The sequence below is a fragment of the Vipera berus genome (assembly GCF_964194415.1).
Source record: "Vipera berus genome assembly, chromosome: 1".
NCBI classification, from domain to species: domain Eukaryota; kingdom Metazoa; phylum Chordata; class Lepidosauria; order Squamata; family Viperidae; genus Vipera; species Vipera berus.
This window is the reverse complement of record NC_138202.1, coordinates 213,502,137-213,517,486: the sequence shown is the minus strand read 5'-3', so window position 1 is coordinate 213,517,486 and position 15,350 is coordinate 213,502,137. Positions and strand designations below refer to the sequence as shown.

Sequence of the window (15,350 nt, the reverse complement as noted above, 5' to 3'; positions counted from 1 at the left end):
TCAATTAAAACAGATATGACTGTAATTGTTCTGAAGGGTAATCAAAGATGACTTTAAAGACAATTCAGGCAATTGGAAAATATTTAGTTGGTAATAGCCAAAAGATGTAAGTTAATTTTTTCTTGCAACATGGTTAGGGCAAAAATAAACAGAGAAATCACCTTTATACTTTACTTATGACCTTCTAAAATGATACACCTATCTTGAAAGTTACACAATGCTACACCAAATGTTGCTATTCATTTATCACTTTATAAATGGTCAGATGGAGCTGGCAAGAAAGTGGTGGCAGTGGCAAAAAAATCAAAAGAACAATTCCTTGAAAATGATTATTCACTGAACTTTCAGCCCATTTAAGTGAACTTCACTTATTTTCTCTCTGAAATTTAAATTCAAATTCAAATATGACGATTATGATCATAATTAAATTCATATTTTTCCATTGTTGTTAATTACTCTACCTCAGGATCCAGGTTTCTAAACACGTACATCCTTGTTTTCTCCATCATGGCAAACAAATCTGGATTATCTTTGGCCCATTTCATATCCCAAACATCTCTGCGCTCCAGTTTGAGTTGTTCACCAACTCCTTGGCATCCTGAACTGTCTGTTACTCGTATATCCAAGTCAAAGAAAATCAGCATTCCTAACATATCTATGATAGCAAGACGACTGCAAACATAACAAAGGCAGAGGAGGAAAAAAATACTTTTGATTAACATTTCAGTATTAAATTAAAACCCAAACATTTTCTCTGGATACATTTTCAGCAAAAATGAAAAGAATTTTCAACTGAACTTTGCTCTGTAATACAAATATAGAGACTAGGAATATTTGTTTAAACAAAATCTGTCATTCCCATCATAGTTGTTCTTTACCTGTATTATAATCTTGTTTTTAGTATAGTATAGTACATTATCAAAAGGGACGCGGTGGCTCAGTGGGTTAGGACGCTGAGCTTGTCGATCAGATGGTCGGCAGTTTGGCGGGTCGAATCCCGAGTGCCGCATAACAGAGTGAGCACCTGTTACTCATCCCAGCTCCTGCCAACCTAGCAGTTCGAAAGCACGTAAAAAAATGGAAGTAGAAAAATAGGGACCACTCCGGTGGGAAGGTAACAGCATTCTGTGCACCTCTGGCGTCTAGTCATGCCGGCCACATGACCACGGAGACGTCCTCGGACAAGCGCTGGCTCTTCAGCTTTGAAACGGAGATGAGCACCGGCCCCTAGAGTTGGAAACAACTAGCACGCATGTGCGGGGGAACCTTTACCTTAGTACATTATCTACAATCCTTCAAGATCCTTTAACCAATTTATAAGAACTGCAAATAAAAAATTGAGTCTCGCTTTAATATCAAACCTTTCTTTTCTTACCTCGACTTGCAATTCAAAGACATTTGATAGGGTCGATGGTTTAGGACATATTTTCGAATTAAACCAACATTGGGCAGCCTGTAACTCTGAATGGTGCCAGATTCTCTTCCCTAGGCAAAAATAAATAGTAAGGCACTGTGAAGCAAAACGTTTCCTCATTAGAGGCACTTAGTAAGGCATGTAGTATATCATGTCATTTAACAAACTTTTGCTGCACTTCGAAAAGGCTTCTGTATTAATATTCTGATTCAGTTAGTAACTGGCTAAATGAACAACTGGTGCATTCTGGCATGCATATGTCAGCCTAACAAACTGACACAGGAGATCTTTTGCCTGTGCATCTTCCATTCTTCTCTTCAAAATGCATAGTATTATAGAGGCTATTTTAATTAAAAAATACTGTGATTACATTTGGTATAAGTCAGGTTCCTAAACTACAAAATGCAAAATGGTTGTGCAGATTTTCTCTTATAAAACTTAGTTAGTTCCCTGAACTGGGTCACTGTGTTTTTCTCCTAAGTTTTCTCTGTCAATTTATCTATATACAAAAAATGCATAGCTTTAATTCTGTATTTCTGAACTGTTTTTTAATTATCATCCAGAAAAATATTTAATGTGTAAAAGTCTTCAGGTATGTGGTTGCACTGTGCTTTTATGTAAGATGTTGTAATCTCTGCTGGCGTTAGGCGAGAACACTCTGCCCTCCAATTTTCAAATAGTCTAATTAGAATGTTGTTAAAAGTACCATTTACTATACTTTGTGTATGTGTGTTCATATAATTATTCCCTATTCCTATCCTAGTACAATTCTGTTTTCTTATGTACAATATATAAATTCAAATCCATCATGGCCAGATACACTACTTATTTTAAACTAATTTTACTCTTCTCAACTGCTTGAAGTTTTATATTTGAAAAGCAAAGCACAAATATTGTAAAGCAAAACAAAATTCTCTATTACTTACAATAATCAGTGTCTTATCCGATGCAGTTATTGCACAAATAGGATCCCTTGTTCCCTGAAACCATATAAATAATAACAGTGCAATAGCCAAAATTTAACTTATTTCTCTAGAACAGGGGTGTCAAACTGCCATCCTGTGGGCTGGTTGCATCATACAGAGGCCGCGCCCACCTCAGCTCCGGCAATGCAAAAAAAGTCACAATACGTCATGACACGTCATGTGACACGGCGAGTTTGACACCCGTGCTCTAGAACAAAATACAAAGCAAACCACAAGGATAAATGAAATAACGTTTAAGAAATGTTGATGAGTTGATGATGTCTTTTTAAATTAAAAAGCAACTTCATATTTAAGATGGAAATAGTAATCCATAAACAAATTTGGCATCTGGAATTCAGCTGCTGATTAAAAAGGAAACTTACTTGTAGGACCTTAGCATAGTCAAGAACTCCATCACCTGCTCCAGAAGGACTATCATCCACATGGTAAATCCTGAAAGAAACCAAGCAAATATTGCCCTGAAGTTACACTGAAAAAGCGTACCACAATATGGGAAAACATATTTTAAAAAAAGAGTTTTAAATTCCAATTATTATTTCTGGCATCAGCACACTTTCATTTTGCAAAAGAGATCTACTTACAAGTAACAGACTATTTCAACTGCATTAGCTATCATTCATAAAACAGCTGTTTTAATTGTTTTTAGAAAAAAGATAAGCTGCTCTTTGCTCTTTGGGCGACGCCATGGACCAAGTCATGTAAGTTCTTGGCATCAATGTGGGTGTGATTTTTCTACAACCTTTTTCTAGAAAGTATTTTTTTTTCTTTTGACAAGATTATTAATCAAATGTCACAAAATCACTGTAAGTGGTAAGATATACAGCACAGAAAAAAGAGGTAAAAAAAAACCAATGGACAAACCTTTCCTTGCCTTCTTTTCTGGTCCGTGCTACCTGATTAATTTCCATTGCTGTGAGCTTCTTGTCTACACGGTATTGCCAGATATAAAACGCTTCTTTTGAAGCTGCTATGACCTGTGTTTTAGTCATTGTAACAAACAGTGGGGCTATTATAAAATTCAAACAAAAAAAACATAAATTAAAGAGTCACCCTTCAAAAGAGATGGGTGGCATAAATATTTAATAATGAATAAAATAAATAATAATTAGGCCTTTCAATACTTGGATGCAAATTCATCTAGTATTAGATGTGAACAACAAACAGCAACATTGAATAGTTTTGCAAAATTGTTCTGCTTAAACAAACATATTAAGCAGCATAAGTTCTTTTAAAAAACATAAATGCTTTTGTAGTTTAAGGACTTGAGTTGCAGTTTGGAAGCATAACCTGTCATTTCATCTTATCTACCAATTCACAAGATTAGTGTAAATGGTATTAGCTATATCAGAGCCTGTCTCTCAGCCTCAATCCTACACTGACAGGAAGAATGTAACATTATTGTCCATCATTATTATTGTAATCTTCTCTAGCTTATTCTATACTGAATATCATGTACTGTAACAATTTTGGAATTGGGTTTAGGGAAATATATTTAAAAACAATGCAGAAATCAGAAAAACCTAAGTAAAGCAACTTGTAACTTGTAACAAAAAGGTCTACCAAATAACTAGTGTTAATGAGGACAGCAAACTGAGAATAATGTTCGTACAAACACATGCAGATATACTTGAAATATTTGCTTACCAATGTCTATATATTTTGGATCCAAGGGTGTGCCAATGGAATTACAAAGAACAAGTACATACTAGAGAAAAATAAAAACACAAAATTATCACAAGACAAATCCAACACACTCTAAGGCAAGATTCTGGATAGATTATATAAAGATGTATATGAACAATTTATTATTTGAACATCTAGTCATATTTTTAATCAGTTAGAGAAGAAAAAAAGGAGCAATACCTATACTTTATGTATTACATTAGAGGCTTTTCAACTTAAAAAATAACCACAGAATGAAAAGACTCCTTCTCATACATAGAAGCACCAGTATTATGTCAAGAGAGCTATCAGCCTTTTCCTTTGTACTACAATATATATATTATATATTCTTGCACAATACAAAGCCCCCCATTTTTTTATCAGTTTCATAATCAAAAGAAGTATAAAATCTCAAGTGACAAAAATGAAGTCTCATAAAATATGACAATCTCGCAAAGTGGAGGCTTTTCCAAGATGGTATTAATTTCAAGATTCCCCCACCAGAGACTTCCCCTTCTTCAATGGTGGGATTGAAATAATTTAACAACTGTCTCTCTAAAATCATAGAACCCTTTAAGAGCCAGTTGTTAAATTTAAGAGGCGCACACGTAAAAACCAAGCAAGGGCAGGGGGTGTGTGGGGGGGGTGGAGCTGCCCCCCCCCGAGTTCTGCACCTGCTTACTTCAGGGCCCATGCACCCAGGCCACTCCCCACTTGGTGACCTCCCCACGCCAGATCAATGACCCGCCTGCCTGCCTGCCTCTTCCCTTTCGCTCCCCTCCTGAGCTGGGTTGCCATGCTACAGAGGATGGACCTTACCCAGTCCCCCTCCGCTGTTTTGGAGCCAAGGGACAGTGGTGGCGAAAGGTTCTGCCGCTGCTTCACAACAGCCACATCTGCCACTGGAGGGGCTATGTATGGGGATTAATAAAATACAAGCAGCGGCTCGCTGTTACCATCAGGTGGCGCTGTACTGAGACAGGATTAGCTGATAAGCGCCCGGCGGGAAAATCACATAAAGGGATTGGCTACCTGTGTACCTAGCCAGGTATATAAGGGGGTACAGGTAGCCCCTATTGTTTTCAGTCAGTGCTTCCACCAATAAAGAGCTGTTATGCTGAACCCTTTGTCCATCGTATTGCCATGCGGTCAAGAACCCACTACACAATAGGGGCTTTCTTTGATCCCCGCCATGCCTGCTTCGCCCGACAGATCGCCTGCTTGGCGGCAGCCACCACTTCCTTCTCCTCCACCAAGCCTCCCTTGCCACCTCCCTCCGCCAGCCCTCTGTCGCTGCCACGGTGCACCTGCTTGCCTGAAGCAGCAGCCCATGTTGGCTGCCTTCTTCCCAGCCAAGAAAGAGAGAAAGGGAGAAAGGCGGCTTACGGTAGCTTCCTTTGCCTCCCCAGGATGTCCTTAAGTGTTCCTTCCTTCTTTCTGCTGGTCAGCGCTTTCTCGCTGCCCTGCATCTCCTTTCTCCGTTCTGGAAAGGGCAGCCCCGTTTTCTGCCACTTTCCTCCCGGCAGAAGGGAGGAAAGGAAGGGCGCTTCGTATGGAAGGACACTAAGCTCCAGGAAAACTACTCTAGCTGGAGCTGGGCGAGGAAGGCCCGGCTCCCCTTCCCTGATGGTTCTGCAAAGCCCTTGAGGAGGAGGGGATCCGCTTCCCGCAGGTTTAGCTTCGGCACCCGCTTCGGATGGCAAACAGAAGAGCTTTGGTCTTTTTCTCCAGGAGGCCCTTTGAAATTGCCCCTCACTCCCTCCCCCCCTCTTCGCTTTTCTGCCTTAAAATCCAGAGCAGACGCTTGACTTAGAAAAATCATACCGGTAGCTACCGTATCCTCAGCGGATCAGGAGGAAAACCTGTCTGCTCTGGATTTTAAGGCAGAAAAGCGAAGGGGTGTGTGTGTGTGTGTGTGGGGGGTCAATTTCAAAAGATCTCCCGGAGAAAAAGAGCAAAGCTCTTCTGTTTGCCATCCAAAGCCGGTGCCGAGGCCCGACCCTGCGGGAAGCGGTTCCGCTTCTCAAGGGCTTTGCAGAACCATCGGGGAAGGGGAGCCTGGCCTTCCTCGCCCAGCTCCAGCTGGTGTAGTTTTCCCGGAGCCTAGCGTCCTCCCATACAAAGCGCCCTTCCTTTCCCCCCCCCTTCTGCTGGGAGGACAGCAGAAAACGGGCCTGCCATTTCCAGAAGGGAGTCAAGGGCAGCAAGAAAGTGCAGTGGCAGGGATGGGAGGGTTGACGGAGGGGCAGCAGGGCTGGCGGAGGGAGGCAGCAGGGGAGACTTGCGCAGATTTATCACAATCGGTTCGGCGAGCTCAACAAACAAAACACTAGGTATCGGTTTTGCCAAACCGCTGCGAACTGGCTGAATCCCACCACTGCTCTCCTTCCTCCCCATTGATGGGTCCAGTTTGTTTTGGACAGGGTTAGCATCAGTTTCCCAGCTACAGTTAGCCACCAGGGTCAGGTCACTAAGATCTTGGTCTTCAGCTTATTCAGTCCTTTCTGACCCTTTAAGTCTCCCCATATGTGCATGGAGCCCAATTCTCACCTATTAGAATTATTTGCTTTCTTTTAAAGTTAGAGCAGGCTTAGCCCTTTCAGAACCGTTTTGTTTCACCATGGCTGTGTTCCAGCTGCAACACACTATTACTGCCAAGCTCCAAGCTAAGCTCCAAGCATCAGCATAAACTCCCAAGCTGAGGTTCAAGGACTGTTGCTACTTAATGTGACTTTTGACCCAGTAACTTCCCGTTTAGGTCCTGTAGCAGCAGTTGTTAAATGTTGCTCAGGTGTGCCAACGTTATCTCTCCTTCCTTCATCTTTTTCCACTCTCCTCTTCACGTACACCTCCCCTCAGTTACCTCTGCCTTTGTATCCCAAGAGTCGTGTGAGATAGCTATGAATACCTTCAGAGGAGACCCTTCAACCGTTATTGTCTTCACCAGAAATAAGGAGGGTAATAAATCCAATTGAGCACCTCTATTTTCTACTCTGCCACTAGGCAAAATTATTCCATTCTTATTTATTTGTATCCCATCTTTCATTATTACTTTTTTTTACAAATAACTCAACACGGTGAACATATCTAACACACTGTCCTCCTCCCATTTATTTCACAACAACACTGTGAAGAGGGTTGAGCTGAAAGAAGAGTGATTGGCTCAAGGTCACCCAGCTGGCTTTCATGGCTAAGGTGAGAGTGGAATTCATGGCCTAAAAAAATCATGTATTTCTGATCTGTATATTATTTCGTACTTTGTTTCTTGTTTATTTTACTGTATTTTATTTAGAATGTCTATCAGGAAACAGTCTAGAATACCTATTCTGAAGAACTAAAGTAAAATGCACATTTTTTACAGACAACTGTAGACAGTTATGTGGATATATACACATTAGGACTAGGTATCATTTCACCCCATTTCACCCCACGTAAGTAGATAGTCATTTTTCTCATCTAGCAACTTCTGTGAATAAAAAATAAAAAGCAATTCCAGAAATTACCACAGAGATATAATCTGTACTAATTCCATCCTAAGAAACTGTTATTTTGATAGATACATTATCATATAACAACCACTCTATCAGTTAAGGCATCATTTAAAATCATTGCTTTACCATTCCTCCAGCGGATTCTGTTTCATCCTCATCCTTTGTAAGCATTGTACAAAAGATATAAGAAATAATGAGGGTTTTTTCCAGAAGATAAAGCAAGTACAGCAGAACATTCTTGCCTGAATCATTTGTATTTCTGAAGTAGATGCTGCTGTATGTGGTAGAATTTACAAATTTCTAAAATGCTGTCACATACAGGAGTGGATTTGTACTTTGTTGAAATCAAAGGTAGGACAGGCTGAACACTAGGAGGAATTTCACAATGATAAGTGCAATGTTATGCAGCAGCAGTTTGCCTAGAAGAATGGTACACCCTTTGCTGGAGAAATTGGGGCAGGATGGGCACCCATCAGAGATGGTTTAGGGTAGGGGTAGGCAACCTTGGCTCTTTTATGACTCGTGGACTTCAACTCCCAGAATTCCTGAGCCAGCATGCCTCAGCTTGGAAACCTCTCCCTTTCCCCTCAGCAAGGCTGGCTCAGGAATTCTGGGACTTGAAGTCCACAAGTCATAAAAGAGCCAAGGTTGCCTACCCCTGGTTTAGGGGATTTCTATACTGAGCAGAGGATTAGCCTAGGCAACCTATAATATCCTTTCCAATTCATGTGTTCTGTAGTACCAGGAACAATTCAGAATTTCATGATAATTTAATTATAGATCAAGAATGAATAACAACTGGACTAACAGATAAGGTTATAAAATAAGCAATAATACCTGTTGTTGATTTTCATCAGCTTTAGTTGCCAAAATGCAGAAGTCGCCACAGGTTGTTATGGAGATTAAACTCTTGACAAATTTCAAATATTTTTCATTGTTTTTTATATCCCAAAAGACAACACAATATTCTGGACGGTCCGGTCGGGTATACGCATACACTACAGTATTAGTGCAATAACCCCACTGTTAACAAAAACAATGATACTAATATTCCACAATAACATTGTAATACAGCATGTAGAAATATATTTATAAAGTCAACATTGATGAATATCTTTCTCATATTGCTAATTAATCACATTTAAAATGTTGAATGCTTCAGATAATTATTGTTTGTGAAAATGGTACAGGGTCTTTAAGGAAACATCCTCTTCCCCTCCCCTCCCCAAACTAATGTTTTGGATCACAATTCCAATAATTAGAATAGAGTTTATGACATTAAAAATAACAATAAATAGTGAACTATAATATACTAAAACCCTCTCAAAAATGTATTCAGCAATATAGTAGTAAGCAGATGCTCAATTAAATCCTGTTCAGGATCTGATAATATTTTAACATGTCCCTTACCTTGTAGTCTGGTCGAATATTTGCAAAATAAATACACTGATCAACAGCTAATGCTATTTTTAAACCGCCTCCTTCCCAAGATAAAGCCGATACTTGTTTCCCTGGAATCTTTAATGTACGCAAATGCTGAAATGACATCAATCATAAATTAGTTGGACACTATTAGAAGTATTTTGAAAATAGTTATAAATAAATAGCATATTGAATATTTTCTTGGAAGTTCCTGAAAGAGGTTAAATTAGCTAAGAAAAATCTTGAAAAATATTTTTTTTATTATTCTATTTTTTAAAAATTCTATCTCCTAAAAATGTTACATATTTATGTGAATAAATTACTTGAAAGTTGACTGCTTCCAATGTGATCCTTACTTTTTTGAATACTAATTACAGAACCTCTGTCTGTAAAAAAAATCAGATCTTAACAGGTTCAAATAAATGCAAAGAAACCCAGATGACAAAAATATTATCTCAATCAGTTTGAAAATTTTGATTTTTTCAACTATCAACATTTGCTTCTTTTATTTTACACTGAATGTAGAAATGGGAAAATCCATAAAATCCGTAAGTTTACCTCACCAAATGGAGAATAGAACTGTACAATATTTATATCTTTATCTTGCATAGGTATCTTCTGGAAGCCTCCAATAGCCAGCACGTTGCCACAGTGGTTCCACTGGATGCTCACAACATTCAGAGCCGCATCAATTAAGACAGGGTCTGGTTGTTGTTTTAAACAAACAAACAAATATTGACATAAAAGGGCATATACAAATATATTAATGGAAAGATAATTCTTAGTTATATTTGCCCCTTGAATGGAAATATGGAAATGGAATGGAATATTCTTTATTGGACAAGTGTGATTGGACAAGGAATTTGTCTCCAGTGCATAATCTCTCAGTGTACATACAAACAACAAAATGATAAGTCATAGATCATAAATTAAAAGATACAATCATAAATCGTAAGATGCAAACAAGTGATAAATCATAAGATACCAATAGTAAAATATAGTAGGAAAGATGAGAAAATGAGAAAGATGAGAAGGATAGCAACAGCACTTAGATTTATATACTGTTTCATGACTGCTTTACAGCTCTCTCTATACATGGTTTACAGGGTCAACATACTGTCCCCAATAATTTGGCTCCTCATTTTACTGACCTCGGAAGGATGGAAGGCTGAGTCAACCTTGAGCCGGTCAGGATTGAACTGCCAAACTGTTGGCAGTCGGCAGTCAGCAGAATTAGCCTGTAATACTGCATTCTAACCACTGCACTACCATGGCTCTTTAATAGCAATACAGGATAATAGCAATGCAGCCCTACTACATGGATACGTTTCTTTAGGCATAAGATAATGCTGTGGGAGTTAGGTGTTTAGCGGAATGATGGCATGGGGGGTGGGGGGGGGGAACCTAGTTGCGGTGTCCTGAGCAGAGAAGTTGAAAGTTTATATCAAGAATTTGAGGGGTCTTTAGATATTTTCTCAGCCCTCTTTAGGCAACTGAATTTATGGTACTTCTTTACAACTTTTACCACAAGGCATGCTTACTTTGATCATTCTCATGTCTCATTATTTGGCATCTTCCATTGTCAAAACAAATTGCAAGGCAAGGACAGTCTGGTTCTACATATCCCTCTGTTCCTGGGTACCAATGGATTCCTGCAATGCTGAATGCTCCAGTTACATTCACCAAACAGTTCATTTTCATTTTCATCTACAACATAAATTCAATACACATACATAAATATATATTTTCACAAATCTAATTATTGTATGATTGGCTGAAACAATATTTAAACTAACATTTAACTGAGCTAACCTGCAAGTAAGTGAAGAAACCTGACACACATAATAGAATCAGTTTAATATTAATATGTAAATCACAATGATCTTTTAAAAAGTAAATTAAATAGCTTTCTTTTTATACAATTTTTTTATAATAGATGTATTATAAGAAATAGCTACAGTTCACAAATCAAGATGTCCCTTAAACCAACTTCACAAATAGGCTAATTAGCAGCCCTGTGTTGTGCTATATGAAATAATATAATATACTATCTTAAATCCCTATGATGATTGGAAAAATCTTTTTAAACTTTGCAACTGCAGAATTAAAAACCATTCAATCACTGTAGATTAGGCTGGAATGCTTAGAAAAACTTTTCTAACTGGATACTAAAGCATCCAAAAGGTGACTACTTAGTAGAATATATCTCTAAACCTACCATAAAAGTTCCATTTTTGTCATAAATGTGTATTTCTCCATTGGCCATTCCAAAGAGTAGAGTTCTACCATCTGGAGACCATGCAACATGGTGAAGTTGTACTTTTAAATCCTTTCCCCAAATACGATTCCCTTTCAAAGGAAAATAAGTTCAATGCATCTCACAACAAAATGTTCAAAACTGAAAACATTAAAAATGGAAGTTTACAAAGAATTTTATCTCTTGAACATGCACAGGAATGAAAGCTGTTTCTCTTTTCTCAATGCCTCCCTCTACCTTTTCAAAATTAATGATATACATTCTTGAATATATAAACTTGGATTCAAATACGTGATTCTTACTGTTGATAAAACTACTCTTCAGCCTTTTTTCTTTTTTGTGCTGTGTTGTTATATACCAGACATGTCAAACTCACGACGTCACGTGACATCGCACAACGTATTGGAACTTTTCCCCATTGCCGGCAATGAGGTGGCCGCAGTTTTGTTGTGATGTGTCCGGCCCGTGGGCCGACAGTTTGACACTCCTGTTATATATACCATTCTGTTCCAGAAGATCATCTCACTCAGCATTAAATGTATAAAAAAACATAAGGGGTTGTGGAAGACAGGAAGGTTCCATTCTTGGAACACAACTCTATTCCTTTCATAGTAACTAAATTAGAGATTAGCTGAATTAGGACATTAACTGCTTTAAGAATATATGACAAAAACTGAAATGGAATTGTAATAAAATCATATTATTTTGGCTTTATTCTTCTTCTGATATTGTACATCCCCATAATTAGATATTGATAAAAATATATACCTATCTATATTCTAATAAAGGTATTTGGGTTATTTAGAAATGATATTCATGTGCTGGGAAAATAAAACTTAAATGTGCCTTAATTTCAAATGTTTCCTTTAATATGAAAACAAATGATAAAGTAAAATATATGGAAACTTCCTTCTCTATAGTCAGACATTGTCAAGTGAATCTAAGTTATTGCAAAATAATAACATATTCTTTTTGGAGAGCAATCACTCCAGTGATGGTAATGTATCTTGGAATGGAATTGTTTAAAGCAGGGGTCCCCAACCCCCGGGCCGTGGACCAGTACCGGGCTGTAGCATGCCAGCAACTGGTCCGCACAAACAAGCAAAGCCCCATCCGTGGAATGCAGGCAGCATACAAACCACACATTCTCTGGTCCGCAGAAAAACTTCTCTCCACAGAACCGGTCTCTGGTGTCCAAAAGGTTAGGGACCTCTGGTTTAAAGTGGCATGTGGGAATACACGGTTTAAAAACTTCTGCTTAAAGATGTATGGACATTCATGTCCCCTACACTTTTTTGGGCCTCTCTCAGTTTTGTAAATTGAATAGAAAGACCTGGTAGAAAACTGCAAAGTGTTGAAATAAGTTTTGAATCCTACACAGTCTGAAAATTACAGCTATTGGGAAGACCTTACATGAATTCAGCTGAATGTGTGCAAACATACCCTCAGTTCTTCCTATTCAAGATATGGAAACCTAGAGATGGAGCTAACAGGGCAATGATTTCTGAAGGGAGCTAACACTATAAGTCATTAAACCTTTTAAAAAACTGCATATTCTATTAACATAAGTAGTACTTTACCGTCCACAGAACCAACAATTACAGCGCCATCTTCATATATAATGCAAATTTTCTGCCCATCAGCATTCCATCTCATGCTTCTAACCACAGATTTATTTCTATTGTTGATCATCTCCTCATACCAAGCACCTAAAGCCAAAGGGGAAAAGAATTATCCATATCTACCACACTCCTATTTTTCATCTGAACTATTGTTAAAAGTAATACAAAAGAAATTATTTGCAAACACAATAACCTCTACTGAGCTGGACATTGATTCATGGTTATTGTGTAACTACCATGAAGTTTCTCTGAAGAGCATTCCAACACTGGGAGATGGAGATGGCAAGGAAGGAGTGCTTAAAAACTGCTCTTCCATTCCCCTTCCTTAACAAAAGGAAGTTTTGCCCTGTATGTAATAACATATTTTTGTTTATGGCTTTCAGATTTTCTTAAAAATCTCATGCAGCTCTAGATTTCATCCGGTTTGCTCCTAATCCGCAGCCTCAGAGGCTGGGAAACAGAAAAAGCTTCCCAAATATTCTAGTATCAGGCTAACATGGGACCAAAGCAATATATTGAGTTGGTGAGAGAATGTCAGCATGATATTAATTTAAAAATAAATCTCTTAGAATAAATTGTCATATTAATATTCTTTGGGAATAAATAATTCTTCTTAGAATCCTACAACTAAAGATCTAAAGGTATACTATAGAAATCTCTAAGCCATCTAAGAATTGAAATGCCATAAATATGACAGCCATCCTCCAGCAAGTCACCTACCTTTATACAGCATCCACACTATAATAAGTCCGTGCTCATCACTACTAGTTAGCTTTTGATATTGTTCATTCCACGTCACTACTTGCACAGCACCTATAAAATTGCATAATGATACTGTTGAATTACACTAGTAACAACAAGATTATTTGGGAAAAACGTAACGCACTTTCTACTAAAGATAAGCATCATATATAAACACCCATTCAGACCCAGTTGGCAACTTAGGGATTCTCCTGGACTCGCAACTCCTGCTTGATGAACAGGTGGCAGTTGTGACTAGGAGTGCCTTTGCATAGCTTTGGTTTGTGTACCAGCCTCAGCCTTTCCCAGATCAGAACTCCCCGTGTTTGGTTACTCAAACACTAGTTCATCCCTTGTCTGTCTTGCTGCAGTATGCTTTGCATCGGGCTATCTTGTAATGCATTCAGAAGTTTCCGTCGGTACAAAGTATGGCAGCACTAGCATTCCCTGAGTCCCCTAGAATGCCCATATTACGCCATTGCTTCGTGAGCTGTACTGGCTGCCATTTTGCTTCTGGGGGACGTTCAAACTGTTAGTTATGACCTTTAAAGTCCTCCCTGGCATGGAGCCAGATTACTTGATGAACCTGTCTCATCCCGCTAAGACAAGCTTGCCCCTTTTATACCAGCAGAGAAAGCCTGCTGAGGATCTTGTTGGTCAAGGAACTCCATCTAACAGGGTCCAGAAGAGCCTTGTCTGCTGTAATGCTGGCCCTCTGGAATGTCCTGCCTCCAGCATGGGGTCTGTCCCCACCATCCTGTCCTTCCACAACGGCAAGGCCTGTCCTGGGGATCCAATAGGGGATGCCACACTCAAGGTACCTCCTACACTAATTAACCGACCCCAATTTCTGCCCCACGCTTCTTGCTCACTCTCTGCCCATTTTTTAAATTCATAATATTTTCATTGTTTATCTTTATTGTTTCATTGCTCTGCTATTTTTATGCTTACATTTGTAATCTTTTTCCCCCCTCATTTTACTGTTGTAAGCCACCCATAGCCCTAGAGCAAGATGGGCGGCAAATAAATTTAACAAAGAAACAAAAAATTTTACATTCGTCACAATAAGATTGTGAACTGATTCGTACATATACAAACATATCTATGTTTATAAAAATATCTGAATAATTTTATAGAATCAGATTTTGGAGACTAGAAATTTCCTTCCATTAACAAAAAATCTCCACTGCCTTAAAGAGTTTCACACAAATGTCCCTAACTTGTTCCTAAAATCGGTTGAGCTACTTGTCTCAGGTTAAGCGTATAGTCTATATAATAAGGCTGAATCAAAACAAGAATTGTTGATCAGGAATCTGATGAATTTGATGATTGCTCATATATTAAGATGGCAAGGTTAAAGTTCAGGCCCTAGGCGGCCTTTCAGGTCATGGAAAGTGCATAAGGACACCCATTAGCCTGCAGTTTTGACATGTGATCAAAACCACAGAAGGCGTGCTTGACTATTTTTATAATTTCTATATTTCTATACCTTATCTGCTATGTGCCAGCTTCCTCTTATGTAACCAAGCGAAAGCAGAGAGATGTATAAATATCTGCCTTACATTGTGTTCAGGGTTCCTCCACCTTTAGGGAGGACCCATCTTTATTCAACTGAATAAATGTGTTTGGCTTATCAAGTCAAATCCAGACTCATTCTTTTATTTTACTGAATCACAGGTGACAACCTGCATAACAGAATTAGAACCAGGCTTATCACTTTTTCTTTACTGCCTAACACAGAGGAGTTCTTTTTGT

The 15,350-nt window shown here is 38.5% G+C and overlaps 1 protein-coding gene across 1 annotated transcript in view; it reads right to left on the bottom strand.

Annotated features, from left to right (window-relative positions):
* The window catches only part of WDR35 (WD repeat domain 35), a 45,975-nt gene that overhangs the window by 19,376 nt on the left and 11,249 nt on the right, over positions 1–15,350 (bottom strand). The window contains exons 4-16 of the mRNA XM_081314243.1: positions 13,575–13,667; positions 12,813–12,941; positions 11,194–11,324; positions 10,517–10,682; positions 9,534–9,679; positions 8,964–9,089; positions 8,391–8,576; positions 4,045–4,105; positions 3,262–3,406; positions 2,763–2,832; positions 2,341–2,394; positions 1,376–1,485; positions 462–672 (exon numbers count right to left, since the gene is read on the bottom strand). Of these exons, the coding sequence (XP_081170369.1) occupies positions 462–672; positions 1,376–1,485; positions 2,341–2,394; positions 2,763–2,832; positions 3,262–3,406; positions 4,045–4,105; positions 8,391–8,576; positions 8,964–9,089; positions 9,534–9,679; positions 10,517–10,682; positions 11,194–11,324; positions 12,813–12,941; positions 13,575–13,667 (1,628 nt within the window). The remainder of the gene's footprint in view (positions 1–461; positions 673–1,375; positions 1,486–2,340; positions 2,395–2,762; positions 2,833–3,261; positions 3,407–4,044; positions 4,106–8,390; positions 8,577–8,963; positions 9,090–9,533; positions 9,680–10,516; positions 10,683–11,193; positions 11,325–12,812; positions 12,942–13,574; positions 13,668–15,350) is intronic.